The sequence below is a fragment of the Rhinopithecus roxellana genome, chromosome 5 (genome assembly GCF_007565055.1).
Source record: "Rhinopithecus roxellana isolate Shanxi Qingling chromosome 5, ASM756505v1, whole genome shotgun sequence".
NCBI classification, from domain to species: Eukaryota; Metazoa; Chordata; class Mammalia; order Primates; family Cercopithecidae; genus Rhinopithecus; species Rhinopithecus roxellana.
The window spans coordinates 81,868,498-81,888,674 of record NC_044553.1 but is presented as its reverse complement, the minus strand read 5'-3'; the positions used below and the strand labels follow the sequence as shown (position 1 = coordinate 81,888,674).

Genomic DNA, 20,177 nt, shown 5'->3' with positions numbered 1-20,177 from the left:
CATTGTATATGTGGCTGACCTTGATTTCATTAAGGAAAGATATTCTTTACTGTGAAAAAAGCTTAGACATATATAAAACCGCACAGAAGGCAGCTCATTAAATACAGCAAAAATAGGTTTGGCAAAATTATCTTCCTTTACAACAATATCAAGAAAAGAGGTGTTTATTGATGAAGCATATACATGTTTGTGTATAGAATTCCCAAAACCAGCCCATGCCTGATTTTGTCAAGTAGGAAACATTACAGTGTTTTTCTTTCTTTCAGCAGTGAAGTTCTGGGCATCAGACAGTTACATTTTCATACTACCTCTAATTACTGTCTTAATATTCTGGCAGGTCATTAAATCTGTGCCTCAATTTCCTCAACTGTAAAACGGGAATAATAACCATTTAGACCTGTCTCACAGTTAACTATCAGACTCCAATGAGCTTAAACCTAATGAGTGTAGAAATGTGAAAATGCTTTATGTATTATAGGTTCATTATATAAACAAAGACAGTGATGTCTTTCATATGTAAGGATGTGTTCCCTCTCAAAAATGTCACTTCAAATATATATGTTTATCACAACTGACCCTTTAGTAAGGGACTCTCCTGAAAGTAGATGCAAAATTGTATCTGAAGGATTGATATCTTTCATCCCATTCACAAAGGATTAAAAAGGATTAGAAATCACCTATAAAAGTAAGTAATACTTAAGTTTTATTTGTTTGGCTGGTGGACTTGTGGAAAATATCAGTAAGGATATGCAAATTCTCTTTAACTCAAAGCTTAGCTAATAATTTTTTTTTTTCTTGAGATGGAGTCTTGCTCTGTTGCCCAGGCTGGAGTGCAGTGGCGTGATCTCGGCTCACTGCAACCTCCGCTTCCCGGGTTCAGGCAATTCTCCTGCCTCTGCCTCCCAAGTAGCTGGGACTACTGGTGCCTGCCACCACACCCGGTTAATTTTTGTATTTTTAGTAGAGATGGGGTTTCACCATATTGGCCAGGCTGTTCTCGAACTCCTGACCTTGTGATCCGCCCACCTCGGCCTCCCAAAGTGCTGGGATTACAGGTGTGAGCCACTGTGCCCGGCCATAGCTAATAATTTTGTTATTGTTTGCTCCAGTTCCTTGGCTTGTCAAAAAGTAGGCCAGTCCTTTAAAATGTTTTCACAGATGGAAATTATTTTAATTCAGAATTGATGCTTAGAAATTGAGCAGTGTTCTTTGGCTTTCCAGAAAATGACACTTAAAAACATTTATTTATTTACTTATTTATTTTTTGTTATTTCTAACAAGAATGAGCTTGAAAAGCATTTGTTGTTTCATTGGAAGAAAATGTTTGCATGTTGATGGTAGCATCATTCTTGGCTGACAAAGAAACTATGAGAGGGAAAAACTATTTAGATAAAGTGGATTTCATGCCTAGACTAAAACATTCCTTTTAGAATGTTTTTGCAAAATTACTTGAATGTTTATGTCTTTATATAGTAATTTTGTTGTTAGGTAAAATTATTTTTATCCTGAACATTACAATGTATTTCAGAATGTTTGCAGTTGTCTTTTATTTTTCTGAGATGTATATATACTTATTCGTTTCATACTTTCGTCATCTTTCTTAAGAATTTAATTTCCTAATAGCATTTTTTCTGATCTTTTTGAAGTACTAAATGCATATTTTTATTTATGTGATCTTTCCAGATTTACTCCTTTTCCCCCCACAATAAACATTTCTCACTGAAAAGAACATCTGAGCAATTTCCTCTCTCTAAATTTTTATCAATTTAATTGAAATTGAGCTATTGCAAGATGCCAGCCATAGCAGTACATGACAACTAGAAAGTAACTTATTACATACAAATTCTTTTATAAATTAATCAGGTATATGATTGACATCATTTTTAAATAGCATCTTTATCTGTATATATTTATACTCACAGCTTCCAATTTTTAAGATAGACTTCGGATAGCCATTACCTCCTACCTCATTAAATTTTTGCTCTTTGGGCATCACAGCCATTCTAGAAGTATATTAGTGCCTTTAATGCTTTCTCTGCTTTCATTCACAGAGTAAAACCAACTGATAGTCTGTAATTGTCATACTACCGTAAAAAATAAATAGTTGCACTAAAATAATTCATTTTAGAATGTGTAGAATTTTCCTTATCTCATTGAGATAAATGTGAAGTAACTCCTGAGGTAGGAGGTATGTATTATGGATTAAACTTTCTTTGTTATCTTCAGGAGCGGACCAGATCACAGCTTAGACGTCTAAAATGTCAGAGAATATTTTTGGTTTGTCCATGAATTGAACTTAGGCATTTAGTAAATGCTTAAACTTAATTGAGTGATTGCGTCATTATAACTAAAGTAAAAAGCTAAATTACCTGAAGTGTCCTCTTATTTTTATTTTATTTTATTTTGTTTTGATTATTTTATTTTATTTTAGATGGATTTTTACTCTTGTCACCCAGGCTGGAGTGCAGTGGCACGATCTTGGCTCACTGCAACTTCTGCCTCCTGGGTTCAAATGATTCTCCTGCCTCAGTCTCCCGAGTAGCTGGGATTACAGGTGCCTGCCACCACACCTGCTAATTTTTGTATTTTTAGTAGAGACAGGGCTTTGCCCTGTTGGCCAGGCTGGTCTCGAACTCCTGACATCAGGTAATCCACCCACCTCGGCCTCCCAGAGTGCTAGGATTATAGGTGTGAGCCACTGCGCCTGGCCTGAAGGTTGCTCTTAAACTTATTATGATCGTGAAGTCAGTCTTTTTAACACAAATAAATGAATAGAAAGTCAAGACGTTTAAGTTTGAAAAAATACATTTAAAAATATGTGACTCTCTGGATATATACCCTTGGAAGTATTTTATATGTCTTGTCATTCACGGTTTTTTAATTGCTTGAATGTTTTTTCTTTTTTACCTACACATTCATAAAGTTTAGTTGTTCTAGAGTGCTAATTTTTCACACTCTGCATTTTATGCTCTTACTATTGAATTAATTTCATTCTTCTTTGCTAGAGATACTGGGTTTTAAGCAGAGTCAAAATGTCAACTCCAAAACCAGTTTTTAAAATATTTTCTCCCTTCTCTCTGATTCCCTAGTTAAAAGATTAGATTTTTTGTTTTTGTTTTTGTTTACTATTTTTCTTCTATAAAGTTAAATGATTCAAAAAGAGTTTATTACAATTGGATTCTGGAAGTGAGTTTTTATCAAGTATGGCTATAACATATGTGACTGTGCTTACAGCAAATTATTTTAAGCTTTAAAGACACATTTTTCCTCCTTTGGCTGGAATAGAACTGGACCCCTACTCTACTGTATTCCAAATAGAGCTGTTCTGTAAGTAGCACATTCCCAGGGACATGGCTTAATCTTACATACTGTGACCATAAATTGTAGTATAGCATTTTCCCTTGAATGTGTGATACTGTTAAAGCAGTTGCCATAGTAAACATTTTGAAAATTCTTGGAACAGTAGGTGTTTACCCCCTGAATATTATAAGAGACAACATAGACAGTAATCATAATTCCACTTTAACATTGTTCACTGGATGCCTAAACTTTCATCTTAATGTGTTTCCAAGACTGTTAAGAAAGTAAGTGATATAATACGCAGCTATTTTGCAGATAACAATATAAATGGTGTATTACTAGTAAAAAAAAAATTGTTTTCTGAAGAAACCAAGAAACATTTTGATTAAAAGTGGACACTGTAGTTTGTCTTTTCACTCCAGTACTGTGGAATAATTAGCTTTTACTTAAGATTAACACCATGAAGTCTTCAGTAGAAGGAAGATAGTAAAGAAAACCATCTCTTATTTCTCTTCTTCCTATACTCAATATTCAGTGATTACATACTGCTTTTTTCCCCAAATCCTTCTGAATAATTTTGGTACATTTTATGGATTAAATTATCTTCTATAAATTATGTCTGGGTAAATTTTACTCTGCTATTTTGGTTGAAACAGTATCTACAATTAGAAAAAATGTTTGAAAGTCTCTTGATGTAGTTGGATTGACTTGTAAATTGAGCGTAGTAGTTTGTTACAAATAATGCTTTATAAATAATAGCATAATAGTTTGTAACAACTGTAGAAGAGAAATCTTTAATATAATATTTCACAAAATAATTCTTGAATTGAGTTTTTAAATAGTGATTTAAATTCCATAACCTGAGTTAAACCTTACTGATGTCTAAGAACTGTTAGCAGGTATACCAATTGCTCATCTCAGTTTTCATTTCTTCCCTCAATTGGCTTTTCTTCTCTGCTTTGTTTCGTCCTTCATCCATTGATTGCCCTGCCCTAATACATGTTTTCTCCTTTGTGGCAATGCTGATTGCATTTTCATTTCATTGAAGTCATGGTTGTCAGGAATTGGCAAAGTATGTAATTTGCCTTGTAGCTGTGGTAACAAAAAGGCAACCTTATCTTTCTAGATAAGTACTGTTCAATACAACTTTTTGTGATGATGGAAATGTTCTATATCTGCACTGTCCAGTAATGGTAACAACTAGCTACATGTAGCAACTGAGCACTTGAAGTATGATTCATGAATCTCAAGAATTGAATTTTTATTTTTAGTTTTTTTTTTTTTTTTGAGACGGAGTCTTGCACTGTCACCCAGGCTGGAGTGCGGTGGCCGGATCTCAGCTCACTGCAAGCTCCGCCTCCCGGGTTCACGCCATTCTCCTGCCTCAGCCTCCCGAGTAGCTGGGACTACAGGCGCCCGCCACCTCGCCCGGCTAGTTTTTTTTTGTATTTTTAGTAGAGACGGGGTTTCACCGTGTTAGCCAGGATGGTCTCGATCTCCTGACCTCGTGATCCGCCCGTCTCGGCCTCCCAAAGTGCTGGGATTACAGGCTTGAGCCACCGCGCCCGGCCTATTTTTAGTTTTAATTTAAGTTTAAATAGCCACAGTTGTAGATGACCAGATTTAATCAGAATCTTTTGTTCTTATAGGCCATATATGATTTTTGTATACATGGACTTTTACCCCACAAGTAAAGGAATTTAAAGGAAATTTCATGTTTGAAAAGAATGTTTCTGTGCTAACTTGTGTGTTTATTCATACTTAGCATCAAAATGCCCTTTCTCAAAAGCAAAATGATTCCCAAATTATTTAGATCACACATTTGTTTTGTTTTATATTTAAATGAATGAAAATCATTTTACATTTTGCTTTAGAAACCTAAATCGGTCAATCGGTGTGGTTTTGTAAGATCTATGTAGTTCTACTAAGCCATTGTTGTGATGTTCTCATGTTGTATGCTTGGCTTTAGTACAAACTAAAAAAGTACAAACAATAAAGTACAAGCTTGTTAGATTAAGCTATGAGTTCCTGTGCTTGCCAATTTGGTGATATTTGCTTCCTAAAGTTGAGAGGACCAGAGCCAGGGGCATGGAGTTGAATAAAGTTTGATGGTAATGAAGTACCTTTATAGTAAGATATATTCATGCTCTGTTGAATTAACACACTGGTTTTGCAACTTCACAACCAGAGGTTTCATTTAATGCTGCCAAAATTATGGCACAGGGTACTGTGAGATAAACTTACTGCCTTACTCTTTGTCATCAGCAGTGAAATGTACTGTCTTTGCTGTTTTTACAATACTTATGAATGTAAGAAACTAATGCCCTATTCCCGTTAGTGGAAACTAATCAATATTGTGCTTTTAAGGTTGACTTAATTAACGGGGCAGTAGAGGAATATGGGACCAAAATAAACAAAACTTTCAGGAAAAGATTTAAAACAACAGAGATCTTAAAAATAGGAAATTGAGGTTGAAGAGAAGATGGCGAGGCTAGATAATAAGTCAAAAACATTATTTTTAAAGAAACAGTTATCTTTAAATAAATGAGATACTTTTTGTGTATCGCCTGATAGGACAGATTGACAGTGTACATGTGAAAACAGTTTGGATTAATTAGACAAGTTCACTTTACCCATGAGGGTGGGAAGTCAAGGGAAAGCCAGGCTCAGCTGCTATTTACATCTCTGACCTAGGCTCCTGTTTGACCTAAGTCTGTCTTGATGCAGCAGCACAAGCCAGCGAGGAGGCAGTGTCATTTCGCCGCGAACGCAGCACATTTAGGCGCCAGGCAGTACGGCGCCGGCACAATGCAGGGAGTAACCCTACCCCTCCTACATTGCTCATCGGATCACCCCTAAGGTATGGTATTTTCAATTCCACCAAGTTTAGCATGCATGTAACAGCCCTTCTAATCTGTTCCGCCAGTCCCAAGAAAGCATTTGAAGAGCTTTGTTTTTCTTTTCCTTTCTGTTGCTTTCCTATACATTTAAGCCCTTTTTGGCTTTTTCTGCATGTAACCATGAGCCTGTTGCATTATGCATGCTTTATGTTGCACAATGATCAGATTGGTTTAGTCAATTTTAAGTTGCAGAATCACTTGAAGGCAGTTACAGGATGTATATAGTAGGTGTTAGTCAGCTTTCCTTTTTTTTTCTCTCACTCCAAATTAATAATAATGCAACATTTTCCCCAATATTTTGACATTATTTAATATAATATGAACAAATACAAACTGAGTGGTGAGCTTGTTGAGGAATAACAGATAATTCACTTAAACTTGATAAGCCAGTTTGTTTTATTTCACTAAAATATGATATGTTTTATTTTATATTGCCTAAACTTAGTGCCTTTTATAATCACCAGGATCTGGTAAATGACAGAACTAACATACATAATTTATGTGAAGTGTGGTCAATTGGAGAGAGATATATATTTATATGTATATCTTTATTAAATTTTTCAAGCTCTGTAGTATAGTAAACAAACACATCATAACTTTTTCCAGTAGTCCTAAGTAAGAAAACATCCATTCGTAACATTATGGATAATTTTTCATTAAAATTCTAGTAACTACTTTATTCTTAATTCCATCAAATCTGATGAATCCATGCCCTGAATTAGAAATATAAAAATCTATCCAAAACACTTGGGCTTTAATTTATTTTAAGAATACAAAAACAGATATAAATACTTTTTTTGGGGTGGGGGGACGTTCTATTGCCCAGGTAGGAGTGCAGTGGCGTGATCTTGGCTCACTGTAACCTCCGCCATCCAAGTTCACGTGATTCTCCTGGCTCAGCCTCCCAAGTAGCTGGGATTAGAGGTGCATACTACCATGCCTGGCTAATTTTTGTATTATTGTAGAGACAGGGTTTTGCCATGTTGGCCAGGCTGGTCTTGAACTCCTGACCTCAAATAATCCGCCTGCCTTGGCCTCACAAAGTGCTGGAATTACAGGCGTGAGCCACTGTGTTCTGCCCCAAAAATGGATATAAATACTTTACATATGCTTACTTAAGCAGTGCATATATTATACAAAATACTTTTATTAGCCTCTGTATCCCAAAAGTACTATTTTACAAATTATTTTCCAGCTACATTTAAATTTCAAATTCAAAAGGAAGAGCATTTAATGAAATAACTGCTGTTAAGTACATAGTAGGTTGGAACAGATAAACTCCTCTTGTTAAAACCTTGTTCTTGAAACAAGCAAAATCCTTGTTTCTTTAAAATATTTTATCTCATACTCCCCTGAGATTTAAGACTTGCTTGTTTTCCTGGATTTTACATTACAGTCAAGAACTTTGTGTGTAATGAGGCACCCCTGGAATATCTCTGAATGTGCTGTGATTCTGGGGGCTGCCCAGTTCACAAATTGTTCATTACTCAAAGCTCCTTTAAATTAAAAAAAAAAAAAAAAAAGTCTGGGTGCTCTGGCTCACGTTAATCCCAGCACTTTGGGAGGCTGAGGCGGGCAGATCACCTGAGGTCAAGAGTTTGAGACCAGCCAACATAGTGAAACCTTGTCTCTACCAAAAAAAAAAAAAAAATTAGCTGGGTGTGGTGGTGCGCCCCTGTAGTCCCAGCTACTCAGGGAGGCTGATGCAGGAGAATTGCCTGAACCCAGGAATTGGAGGTTGCAGTGAGCCAAGATCATGCCACTGCACTCCAGCCTGGGTGACAGAGGGATACTCCATCTCAAAAACAAAACAAAAAAAAACTTCGTCTTTCATAGATCATGTTCCTAATTAATTATTCAATAAGTCAAAATTCTATAAAAAGTAATGTGGATTAATTAAACCAATATTTAAAATAGAAGTTAAATAGAAATTTAATAGAAATTAAATGAGAAGACAATCAATTTAAAAGAAACGCTTGTTCTAGAAACCTTTTCTGAGCCCTTTGCTTTTTGTGAGCCTTCCTGTTCTTTTTCCTTTCTACCTTGCCTTTTCCTGCTTGAAGTAACTTTTCTTTCTGCTGATGGATTTGGGGCATAATCTCAACATGCAGAAAGAGCTCAGCATTTTATTTTACTTTTTCTATTTTGTTTCTAACCTCTTCTTTTTGCCCCTTGAATAATACTTGCCAAAGGCAACTTTTTTGCTTTCTTACTCCATGTTTATATATCTTAAACTTTTTTTTTAACTTCTGCTTTTCAGTTTTTAAAAATTATTTCATTCTTTGCCACTAATGAGCCTGCTGGATACCACTCAGCAACATATGCAGACAAATTAGTTTTTTGTCCTCTACCAGGTGGAATATTAAAGAGCTGTGTTCTAACTCCAGCCAGTCACCTACAATTTTCCCGTGTTTTTCTAGGGTTTGAAATACATTACCATTCAAATGAGGATGTTGTGTACTACCTTTTGTTTTGTTTTGTTTTGTTTTGTTTTGTTTTTTGAGACGGAGTCTTGCTCAGTCCTCCAGGCCGGAGTGCAGTGGTGCAATCTTGGCTCACTGCAACCTCTGCCTCCTGGGTTCAAGGCATTCTCCTGCCACAGCCTCCTGAGTAGCTGGGATTACAGGCGCCTGCCACCATGCCCAGATAATTTTTTGTATTTTTAGCAGAGATGGGGTTTCACCATGCTGGCCAGGCTGGTCTTGAACTCTTGACCTCATGATCCACCCGCCTTGGCCTCCCAAAGTGCTGGGATTATAGGCATGAGCCACCGCACCCAGCCCCTACTACTTATTTTTCAAGGGTTCACATTATAGTTTTTGAAAAGTAGTTGTCTAGTAATCAGCTTGTAGTTTTTGTTGAGGTTCCAGGATATTCCTAGTACCAAGGTTACATATATCTTAAATAAGCTGACTTCATCATGGGTAAAGTACAATAACGTTTATCTATGGGGAATTAGGGAGAAACACCAATTTATTCATCTTTTGTAACTGTAAAAAAATTCAGGTAAAGTATATTGTGTTATTCCTCAGTGTGAGTTGCAGAATAGTAATCTCATCTTTAAATAAATATAGGATGATATGGTCATTTAAAATTTGGAAAAATTGTCAAAAAGAAATAGAATAGATATGGCAACACTTTCATTGCAAGTGATATGTAAATACTAGTAAATATACTAATTTATTTTAAACTTTAATGAATAAGTAAGTGATCATCCAAAAGGCAACTTGGTAAAATATACATCCCCAAGGATTGGGAGTGAATTATCAATTGTCTTACAAAGAGAATTTGAATTTATTTTATAATGCTTATAAAAATATACTGTTTCAGAATTATTTTTTAAGGTTTTATTTGAAAAAATTGTTTGCTTTATAGGTAGGTTTTGTTGACCTTTGCTAATTCTTCCCAGTTAGTAGGCCTAAAAAAGACAAATATTTAAAATATTTATAATTCAAATACTAAGAGTTCTGCATTTATCCTAAATGTGATATCTTTTTAATTCTAGTTAATGGGCTGGAATGGAATGAAATCATCATTGCATTTCGAGGAAGGGGAAAAATGCTTTAGTGTATTCTTAAATTTATTTTTTTAATACAAAATTTAAAAATCTGTAATAAAATAAGGTCATAGTAATAACTAAGAATTCATGATTAGGAATTCATAGGGGCCCGTTTGTGGTGCTCAGAAATGAATCCACCAACTGTTTTTTTTTGTACTTTATATAAAACAGTCTTCTGGGTTTTTCTAGAATATAGAGATATATAAGAATTATGTAATCATACTCTTAGACTTTACATTTTAGTTGGAGAGACACATAGAAAGGTAACTAGCAGTATATGCAGAATGTGTCAAGTGCCAATTAAGTGATACAGAAGAAGGAAAGACGAAGATCAACTATTTTTCAGTCATTCATAGTAGAAATGTTAACAATTAAGATTGCATGTCAGTGATGCTAGTGATAGCTGATAGTTTTAGACCTAAACTTCTACCTTTTCTTTTGCAGTGTTATAAAATAGTTGCTACCCTTACTCCAACTGGTAGTTTTGACATAGAAGTGTAAAAAAAGATTTATTTGTACCATTATTAGTTTAGGATAAAGTGCAGCCCTCCAGGAATATGTTTTCTTATGTGAAAATTATGGACTTTTAAATTTCTGTTAAAGGATTATAACAATAGGAATTCAAGAGACATCAACATTTATTTGTTATTTTCTCTTCCAAGCCATATTCCAGTCTCATTTACGTGGATCCATCATTTTAGAAAATCTTAAAATAATTGGGAAAGTAGTAATTTCTCAAAGGATATTAGGCCTAAGTTTGATAAAGTTTTTAAATACTTGGTATTTTGAGATTAAAATTTATTAGAAATTTTAATAAAAATTATAATTTAATAAAAATTATCTAAATTGATAGTAAAAAACCTGATGTTTCTAATCACATGGATTCGTCTGATTTTATTTATTTATTTATAATTTTGGAGTTGGTTTTTATGCATTGTCTAATATCTTAAAAACCTTTTTGTATATTGGGTATACATTGTGCATCTCTGTGTTGGAGATGAGCATATACTTAAATACTTCATGCCAAAATACGTCCAACTGCCATATGGCAACTTGGCTTATGATGTCAAGTGAAAAAATTGATGGAAAAATTTGTTGAGTACCTATTTTGTAAAATCTGTGTCTTCTGAACCTGAAGGGACACATGGTACCTGAACTAAGAAAACGTTGTTTTTAATAACAACGATAAACTTCTGAGCATTATCCAGGGGATGAAGAGTAGATAAAATTCATTTAGATTTACTTCTAACTTGTAATATTTACTACTAAACATTTTTTTCTCAGTATTTTCTTCCTTGTGAAATTTGTCCTTTTTGGTAAGGTTTGTGGATAAGTTTAGATAGGTTCTGAGGAAGAGTAACATAAATTATATGTGTATGGAAGATAAAAAACTTACCTGATTATATTAGTTCCCAAGATTATCTGTTGATTTATGTGTGTTCTACAAATATTCCAGTCTGAAGAAATTATTAAATACTTTTATCATTATGGCTTTAAAAATAATGCCAGTAAGGACTGACAACTCCACATTTTGTAAACTTAGTTTTTTCATATGTTGTGTGCATTCCTATCCTCTGCCTAGAATGTGTACTTTTCATCGGTGAAATGAAGTACTGCAGGTTAATAGGACTTCCTGGGATGATGGAAATATTCTATGATCTGTTTTGTTCTATACGGTAGACACTAAGTACTTGCTACTGCCTGCTTTGGTAGCTATTAGCTCTGGTAACAGTAGGTATGTTATGTAGTTACTGAGCATTTGAAATATTAGCAAGACCAAGGAACTAAAATTTTAATTAATTTCGATATCAGACAGCGTAGTTCCAGAATATGGTCTATTATAACCACAGGCTTAAGATATATATATATATATATATGTTTCAACATAGCCTTTTATTTCTTGGTCATTCCGCAATACATGAGTTTGTTTTATGTGTACCAGAGAAACAATTACATCGAATTCAAAGGATTAGGGAGATGTTGATACTCATGAAAAATGGTAAAGTAACTGAATAAGGCCATCCTAAGTAGGATTCTTTTATTCGTTCTAGAGGTCAAATAATTTTAGTTGCAGACTCTGGGATTGTTAAAGGTAAACTTCAATCGGCAGATTGCAGAGTTGCATTGAACATCATGTAGAGAATAATAATTATACTCAAAGCATTTTTTCATGAGTTTTGTCAGTTTAAATTTGACTAAATATTATACTAAGAACATTAAAATTCATACTATCATAAATCAAAATATGAAAGTATAAAATGAGTTAATATAGTCTCTTAATTTAGATAATTTTTTATTAAAATTTCTAATAAATAAATTTTAATCTCAAAATACCAAGTATTTAAAAATTTTATCAAACTTAGGCCTAATTTCCTTTGAGAAATTACTAGTTTCCTAATTATTTTAAAGATTTTCCAAAATGATGGATCCATGTAAATGAGACTGGAATATGGTTTGGAAGAGGAAATAGCAAAATTTGTTATGGGAATGTAACTACTACCTTGTATATAAAGCACGCCATATTTCAGAAAGATGTAAGCTTTTTGTAGATAACACTTTATATTAATTCTACTTCTGACTGTATCCCATGGCCATTTGTATTTCACTTGGTTGAGTCAGTTTTTCTGGTTTTCTTGCACTAGTTTGTGATTTTTTTTGATTCAAGATTGTTATTTTGGTTGCATTTGATAATTTGGTTTTCAAGTGCATATAAACTTGTCTTATTGTGAGTCTGAGAGCTCAGAACAATTCTAGAGTTATTACAGGGCTATAAATGAAAGTGCATATTTAGCTGAAATATAGGGCTTATCCATCGGGGACCAGCTGCAGCACACATATATTGAAAGTACTTATGATTCTTTTTTGCTGCTTTCTTTTTCCTTACAGTAGAATTTAGTTGGCTTGTGGTGGAAAAAAGTTGTAGATTAACCAATTTACATGTACATTTAATGTTGACTGCATTTGTCACTTCAAATCAAATTTTAAGGACCAGAAGATTTAAGTTGGCAGTGTAATCTGTATATTTTACAAAGTTTGTTGGCTCTTTCTTAGGTTATGTTGAGAAAAAGTGCCTTTTTGAAATCAGTTTTCTATATTGACTTCAATCTAGGTATTGTTTTCTCTTTTCTTCCCTGTAATGTCTCCCCAATCCATGTTTTTTCCTAGCCTTCAAGATGGTCAGCAAGGCCAGCAGTCCACAGCCCAGGTCAAAGTCCAGTCCCGCCCCCCTTCCCAGGCTGCAGTGCTCAGTGCTAGTGCCTCCTTGCTGGTGAGAAATGGGAGTGTCCACTTAGAAGCATCACATGACAATGCATCTGCTGTAGGCGGTAGCAGTTTGCACGATGAACTTGGTATGCAGGCCTTATGTAATCTTGATGATACAAAAACTTTAATGCAGCAGATGATGGGTAACGATTGCAGTTCTTTTTTGAGATAGCTTCATTTTGGAACTATGCATAGGAGTGCTTTTTATATAGGATTTGCCCTGTGTGTTAGGAAAATGTGACTTTTGCTTTTTCCTTTTCTGTTTCTCTCTACTCTTTTTTTTTTTTTTTTTTGAGACGGAGTCTGGCTTTGTCGCCCAGGCTGGAGTGCAGTGGCCGGATCTCAGCTCACTGCAAGCTCCGCCTCCCGGGTTTACGCCATTCTCTCGCCTCAGCCTCCCGAGTAGCTGGGACTACAGGCGCCCGACATCTCGCCCGGCTAATTTTTTGTATTTGTTTTAGTAGAGACGGGGTTTCACCGCGTTAGCCAGGATGGTCTCGATCTCCTGACCTCGTGATCCGCCCGTCTCGGCCTCCCAAAGTGCTGGGATTACAGGCTTGAGCCACCGCGCCCGGCCTCTCTACTCTTATTCTACATTTTCTTTTGGTCATGTCCATTTTTAATAGGTAGTTAAAGTGTTAATTATGTTCACACTCAATTCTGTTTTTCCCAGGCATTTGTACTATATAGGAGAAAACGTTGACTTTTTAAAAAAAGTTTCTTACTAAACTTTAATTTCTTTGAATATTTTGAATGTGCTTTAGGAAAGGGAAAAGTGCTTTCTAATTGTCTGCCACTATAGAATCTTTCTTTAAGATATTCTGTTTTTCACACTATGTCCGTCATCTGTAGTAGGATTTATTTTAATTCAAAATACAGTACTCTGAGGACAACGTGGCTCCGTACTAATGTCACATAATAACTTTATAAAGCTTATTTCTTGTTCTTGTCAATATATCTATAAACATATAAATTATTGAATAATTCTCAGAGGTGTGGTATCATTAAACATCAGTGATACATATCTACTCAAATGTCTGTCTTATGCATTATTTAAGGATGATACTTTATTTTACTTTGGTTTCTGTTTGGTTTCTGTGTCTCTGTATAATCTAGCTTTCTTGTTCTCAGAATACAGGTTAGTAATGGTTTAAGTAAATAAAATCTAGTTATTCAGAAATATTCACTTGGAAGCATTTACTCATTGTGATTTGTTTATTCATGTTATAATTGCTTTTTACTTATAAAGTTACTGTTTCAACTGGAAGGATATGAGGTATAAGTTGCCCAAATTAGGATTTAATAAAACTTTACATGCTACCTATTCATTGACTCTTTTTCTATTTTGTAAAAATGCTGAGTTGTAGAGAGGTATTAATAAGTATGTATACATATTGTTGAAAAGTGTCATCTTCAGATCTCACAGACACTTGAAAATGGTAAACTAAGATATTTATAACATTAGAATGCATGGTGATTTCTAAATAAAATGAGAAAGCAATAAAACATTTTAAATTTAGAATGCTGTTGCTTTTAAGTTTGTGATTTGTAGAGGCAAGAAAATTTATAAGGAGGCTGCTTGGGGGAGAATGAGGTAGACTCCAATTTAGCTACTTGTTTTAGTTGTAACCAATACTTCTTTAGTTGTAAATATATTCAGTTATATAATAACTTTATATTGCTATTTCTCTTTGCTTAACCCAAAGGATTTGTGAATCTGTGAATATAAAATTACAGTCACCATCTCATTGTTCATTGGCTTTATAGTAGTAGATCGGCTAAAATAAAAGGCTTCATTTTAATCCCTTTCAGAGTTTTAGACTTTTATCAGATTAAGCACAAAATTAAACAGTAGATTATTTTCTGCCATAAGAATTCTTAGTTTGCTCAAAAAATTTGCTAAGCAAGCTTTAATGATAAAGTCTCATTCTAAATCCACATACCAATTATTGAAAATATTTACGTATGAACTGCCTTTCCAGTTCTGAAGATTGAAAAAACCTCTTCTGATTGGAGACGACTTTAGCATCTGCTGGTGGATATTCAGGATATTCTCTTGAAATTTGGGTTTTATCTTTTATGTTAACTGCCACCTTAAACTAGGTCTTGCTCTGTTGTATTTGGATGGTACCAAATTTAATGCTTAGTAATAATTAGCACAGAACAATCAATGGAGTGTATACCTGTTCCAAAACCTATAAAGTTGGCCAAAAAAGATTCTGAAAATGAACTGCAACTGAACTTAAAGGAATTGGTAGAGAAGCTAGAATATTTTTGTTGTGTGGTTTAATTTTCTACATGATTTTAATTAGCAGTGAATTATGTAAATGAAAATACGTGAATGAATTGGGTACTTGATACTCAAATATATTAAAGTTGGCTTCCAAATTTAGCTTCTTCTATTAAAAAATTTTAACCAGTTTTTACATGTGAAAGTATATGCATATGCATAATTTGTTTATATAAAACATACATGTATATGCACTAATACATGTTTGAGTACATATGTTTGTGTATGTACATGTACGTATGCTGTTTTGGATTAAAGAAAAAACTCTGAATCAGACATTGTTTAATTCTCAGCCTAGATAGTTTTCCTAAACTGTGTTTTCTACATCTTTATTTTGTGGTGTCACAATAGGTAACCATATCCATTTCCTATACTAAACCCCGAGAATCCTTATTTCTCTGCCTTTTTGAGGTTACCAGGAAACATTAGACATCTTGGAAAAATTCACTGAAAATAGTATTACGAGGATTTTATTAGTAGCTTATTAAGCAGAGGGAAAAGTACTTCTATCATCTGTATTCAGCAAGCAAAATTAATCATGATTAGTTTTACAATTTGAATTATAAGTGGCATAATTTAAAAGGAAAAACTCAGGCTGGGCTTGGTGGCTCACACCTGTACTCCCAGCACTTTGGGAGGTCAAGACGGGCAGATTGAGGTCAGGAGTTCTAGAGCAGCCTGGCCAACATGGTGAAACCCCATCTCTACTAAAAATACAAAAAATAGCCAGGCATAGTGGTATATACCTGTAATCCCAGTTACTCAAAAGGCTAAGTCACGAGAATTGCTTGAACCTGGGAGGTGGAGGTTGCAGTGAACCAAGATTGCACCACTGCATTCCAGCCTGGGTGACAGAGTGAGACCCTGTCTCAAAAAAAAAAAAAAGGAAAAGGAAAAACTTAGATGGTTTTCTTTCTTATTTATAGCTTTCATTTCCATGTGAACCTAATTTTAAAAAAATTGGGTTCAAATGACTGAAGTGTTGGATGAGTTTTGGAAGTTAACATCTTTGAAAATGATACTTCTATCAGAATTTCTCAAATTCTTCAATGTAGTATGTTGCTCTTTATTTTAAAGACCACATATTAAGGGTTAATTTTCTTCTGATTGGTCTTTTATTGGAATTGCTATTTTTTGATTTTTTTACTCTTTTCTGAATTAAACACAAAAATTCTAAATAAAACAAGCTGTGACTTAGTAATGCCCAGATTAAGTCACACAAGAGACTCTGAACTCAGGTAGCCTTATAGTTCCATTTTATATCTGCTAATCTTTTCTATAGAATTTGGCAATTACTTCTCAGTTACTAATCCTAGTTTTCTCTTATAAATTAAGACTAATAAGTTGATGCAATGATGAAACTTGCCATTATAGCTGGTAGTTACACTCTTAATGTGCAACACAACATCTCAAATAAAATGTTGTAGATGAGATCAGATAGAACAGGAAACATTGCCTGTGGTTTTTTTCTGTGTATGAAATTAGTGGTCAGGGTGAGGAAATGCTTTGAAAGTGTACATGAAGTTATTATTTTGTCTTTATGTGAAAAATTTAAAAATTACTGTTACAGTGTTGACAAGAAATGAGGACAGGAGAGTTTTATATTTATCAAGACGTAATTACAAAGCACATATATATTATGAGTAGTATTTCTCTGGTTAAGACTTTCTTAATGTATCTGAGTTTATGATGCTTGAATTGATTTTCCTTAGGTTTTCTTTTGTTTTATTACTGGATAAGGACTGACAAAGGAGGTATTCTTTGAAGTGATCTGCTTTATTCTAGAGCTTCTTAACTTGAAAATGTAGTTGGCTATAGGAGAATTATTGAAGGAAACCTGGCAACATTGCTCATCCTATTAAGCAGTTCGTAGCAGAAATATAATTTGGAAGCTTTAAAATTTTCTACTTTAAAAAGCAGAGACTCAGGTGAATCTACAATACTTTTAGTCACTTTTATTAGAGTTAGTCTTGGTGTTTTAAAAAAGATTGTATACACTACTCTGTAGCATTTTGGGCTATTAGTACTTTTCCTTGTTACTATTAATACAGAGTCAGAGGACTGTAAAGGATCTTAGAGTTTATACGTCAGTTCCTTATGTTATGGTAGTTATTTTCATTCATCTGAACAAAAAAGTTACATCCTCTTGCAGCAACCTTGATTTTGTCCTTTATTATTGTTTTGAGTACAAAAAAAATACTAAATTCTGTTCTTTGATCCTTTTTGGGGAATGAAAGTAAAATGTTTATTTTGATCAAAACAATAAAAATACTTCATTATGTTTCAAAGGAAGAAGTATTAAAAGGTTTAAGGGCTATATTCTACTTTGTTTTGGTAAAATTAGAATGTGCTTTTCCATCCTTACAACAGAAATACAAGTTGACAGATTCTGGAAGATACCATGAAGAAAATTAAGTCATCTACAATCTTATCACTCGGAGATATCCACTATTAGTATTTTGTAATTTATTCCTTCCAGTCTCTTTAAATGTACATGTTGATATGCACTTAAAAAAGTAGAGTTAGGATCATGTTATGTGACTTTTGTGCTACTGTTTGAGTTTTGTATCTTGCTTTTTTCACTTAGCAGAGTCTGAACATTTACTCATGTTATTAGCTGTTCCTTGATTTTTTTTTTTTTTCTTTTTTTTTGAGACAGAGTCTCACTTTGTCGCCCAGGCTGGAGTGCAATGGTGCAATCTTGGCTCACTGCAACCTCTGCCTCCTGGGTTCAAGAGATTCTGCTGCCTCAGCCTCCTGAGTAGCTGGGATTATAGGTGCGCGCCACCACAGCTGGTTAATTTTGTATTTTTAGTAGAGATGGAGTTTTGCCACCTCGAACCTCGAACTCCTGACTTCAGGTGATCCTCCCACGTCGGCCTCCCAAAATGCTGGGATTACAGGTGTGAGCTACCACGCCCAGCCTCTTTAATTTGTTTTTAAGTGGCTGCATAATTTTTTGTCACTTAGACGTATGTGAAAGGCAGTACAATATAGTGGACTCTGGAGCCAAACTTCTTGGCTTCAAATGTTTACCACTTATTAACTATGCGATCTTGGGAAAGTTATTGTCTTGTCTTGTGCCTCAGTTTCCTCATTTATCAAAAGATGGCAAAAATAATGCCTACTTCATAGGTTTATTGTGAGGATTATATTTATTAAGCATACAGTTAGAACAGTGTTTGACAATTGTAAACTTGTTATATAATCATCTTTGTCATTATTGATAAAATATTATATCATTATTTAACCAGTTAACTAACCCCATTGTTAGTCTTCGTGTTGTTTCCTGATATTTACTATTGTAATGAACACTGTGCTGAATGTCCATTACATAAGCTTTTGTGTATAGCTGCTGTGATTGTTTTCTTAGGATAAATAATGTTGACATGGAATTATCAGTCAAGGGGAATATACATTATTGGGGCTTTGAGATATACTGTTAATTGCTTTATGGAAAGCGCTGGTCTATACTTTATCTGGTAGCGTTTGGGAGGATCGCCACAAATATTACAAGTTAGAAGTAAATCTAGATGAATTTTATCTGCTCTTCATCCCCTGGATAATGCTCAGAAGTTTATCATTGTTATTGTGGGAAGACTACTAGAATATTTCAGATAGTTTTGGGTGCGTGAACAGCTCTAGGAATTTTACAGAAACTTACAGGGACAAGTTGAGATATTTAATTTGTCTCTCACTAGTTTGTTGTAAAGAATTCATTGAATCTCTAGACTAGATTATCTGCTTTCTAACATTAATCATTCTTAAGATTCTAATATAAAGCTGGTTAGTATATGCATTAGTTGGAGTATATGTTAGATTCTTTCAAGGAAAGACCCTTCCAAAATCATTGAAATGAAAGAGAAGTTTCTATTTCTCTCATGAGAACCATTGGGAGTCTAATGGGATCTATTCCTGTCATGATGGATCGATTATGTTATCTTTCACATGTGGCTTTCTTGCCTTGTCCAAAGGGCCTGCTGTAGTCATTGACATTTTCCAGCAAACAGGAATGAGGAGGGAGTAGAAAAAATCAAGGACATCTAGCCTTTATCTTCCTGATTGAGATTTGGAAAACATGCCTTTCATTTTCTCCCACCTTTCATTGGCCATACATAATCATGTGACAACTTCTTGCCGCAGGAGAGGCTGAAAAATGTCTCTAACTAGGTAGACAAAAGCCCAGCAGAAATTCAGTGAGGGGAAGATTCTGTTCAGAGGAACACAGAAAATGCTCTTGGCAGTGACTATTTTTGGGTAGTGAAGAACTTTCTTTTTATATACTACTTTTTAATTTTCCAATGAGTAATACTTTTTAAATGAAACCGTGAAACAGAACAGCAAATACCAATGTAATTCCCCCACATCTTAGTATCTGGTGGGAATTTCACTGATTGTGTGCTGTTACATGCTCATTAGACTCTTACCTGGTCAGTCTTTATTTTCCTGTTTCTTCATCAACTTTATGGATATATAATTTAGGTACAGTAAATGGCATCTGTTAAATGTATACAATCCAAGGAGTTTTAACAGATGTGTATACCCGTCAAATACCTTAATCAAGATGTGAGTGTTTCTGTCACCTTCAAAAAATTCTCTGTGCCCTGTTGCAGTCCATCTCTCTGCTGCCTCTGGTCATGGACGACCACTAATCTGCTTTCTATCATTATGATTTCCCTCTTCTAGCAGTTGATATAAATGGAGTCATATAGTATACAGCCTTTTGTATGTACTTTTCCTGTAGTGTAATGCTTTTTGAGATTCATGGTACTGCTTGCATGTGTGAGTAGTTTGTTCTTTCTTACTTGCCGAGAATTCCATTGTATGAGCAGGCTGTATATTGCTTATCTGTTCACCTGGCGAT

The 20,177-nt window shown here is 34.4% G+C and overlaps 1 protein-coding gene across 9 annotated transcripts in view; it reads left to right on the top strand.

Moving 5' to 3' along the window:
- PCNX1 (pecanex 1) overlaps positions 1 to 20,177 on the top strand; it is a 223,015-nt gene that overhangs the window by 76,392 nt on the left and 126,446 nt on the right. For 5 of the 9 annotated variants that reach the window (XM_030930409.1, XM_010360621.2, XM_010360624.2 and 2 more), the window contains 2 exons: positions 6,028 to 6,160; positions 12,925 to 13,109. The exons of 2 other annotated variants lie outside the window; for them this stretch is intronic. In XM_030930409.1, coding sequence (XP_030786269.1) covers positions 6,028 to 6,160; positions 12,925 to 13,109 — 318 coding nt within the window. The remainder of the gene's footprint in view (positions 1 to 6,027; positions 6,161 to 12,924; positions 13,110 to 20,177) is intronic. 2 more of the 9 variants (XM_030930408.1, XM_030930410.1) reach the window with 2 other exon arrangements.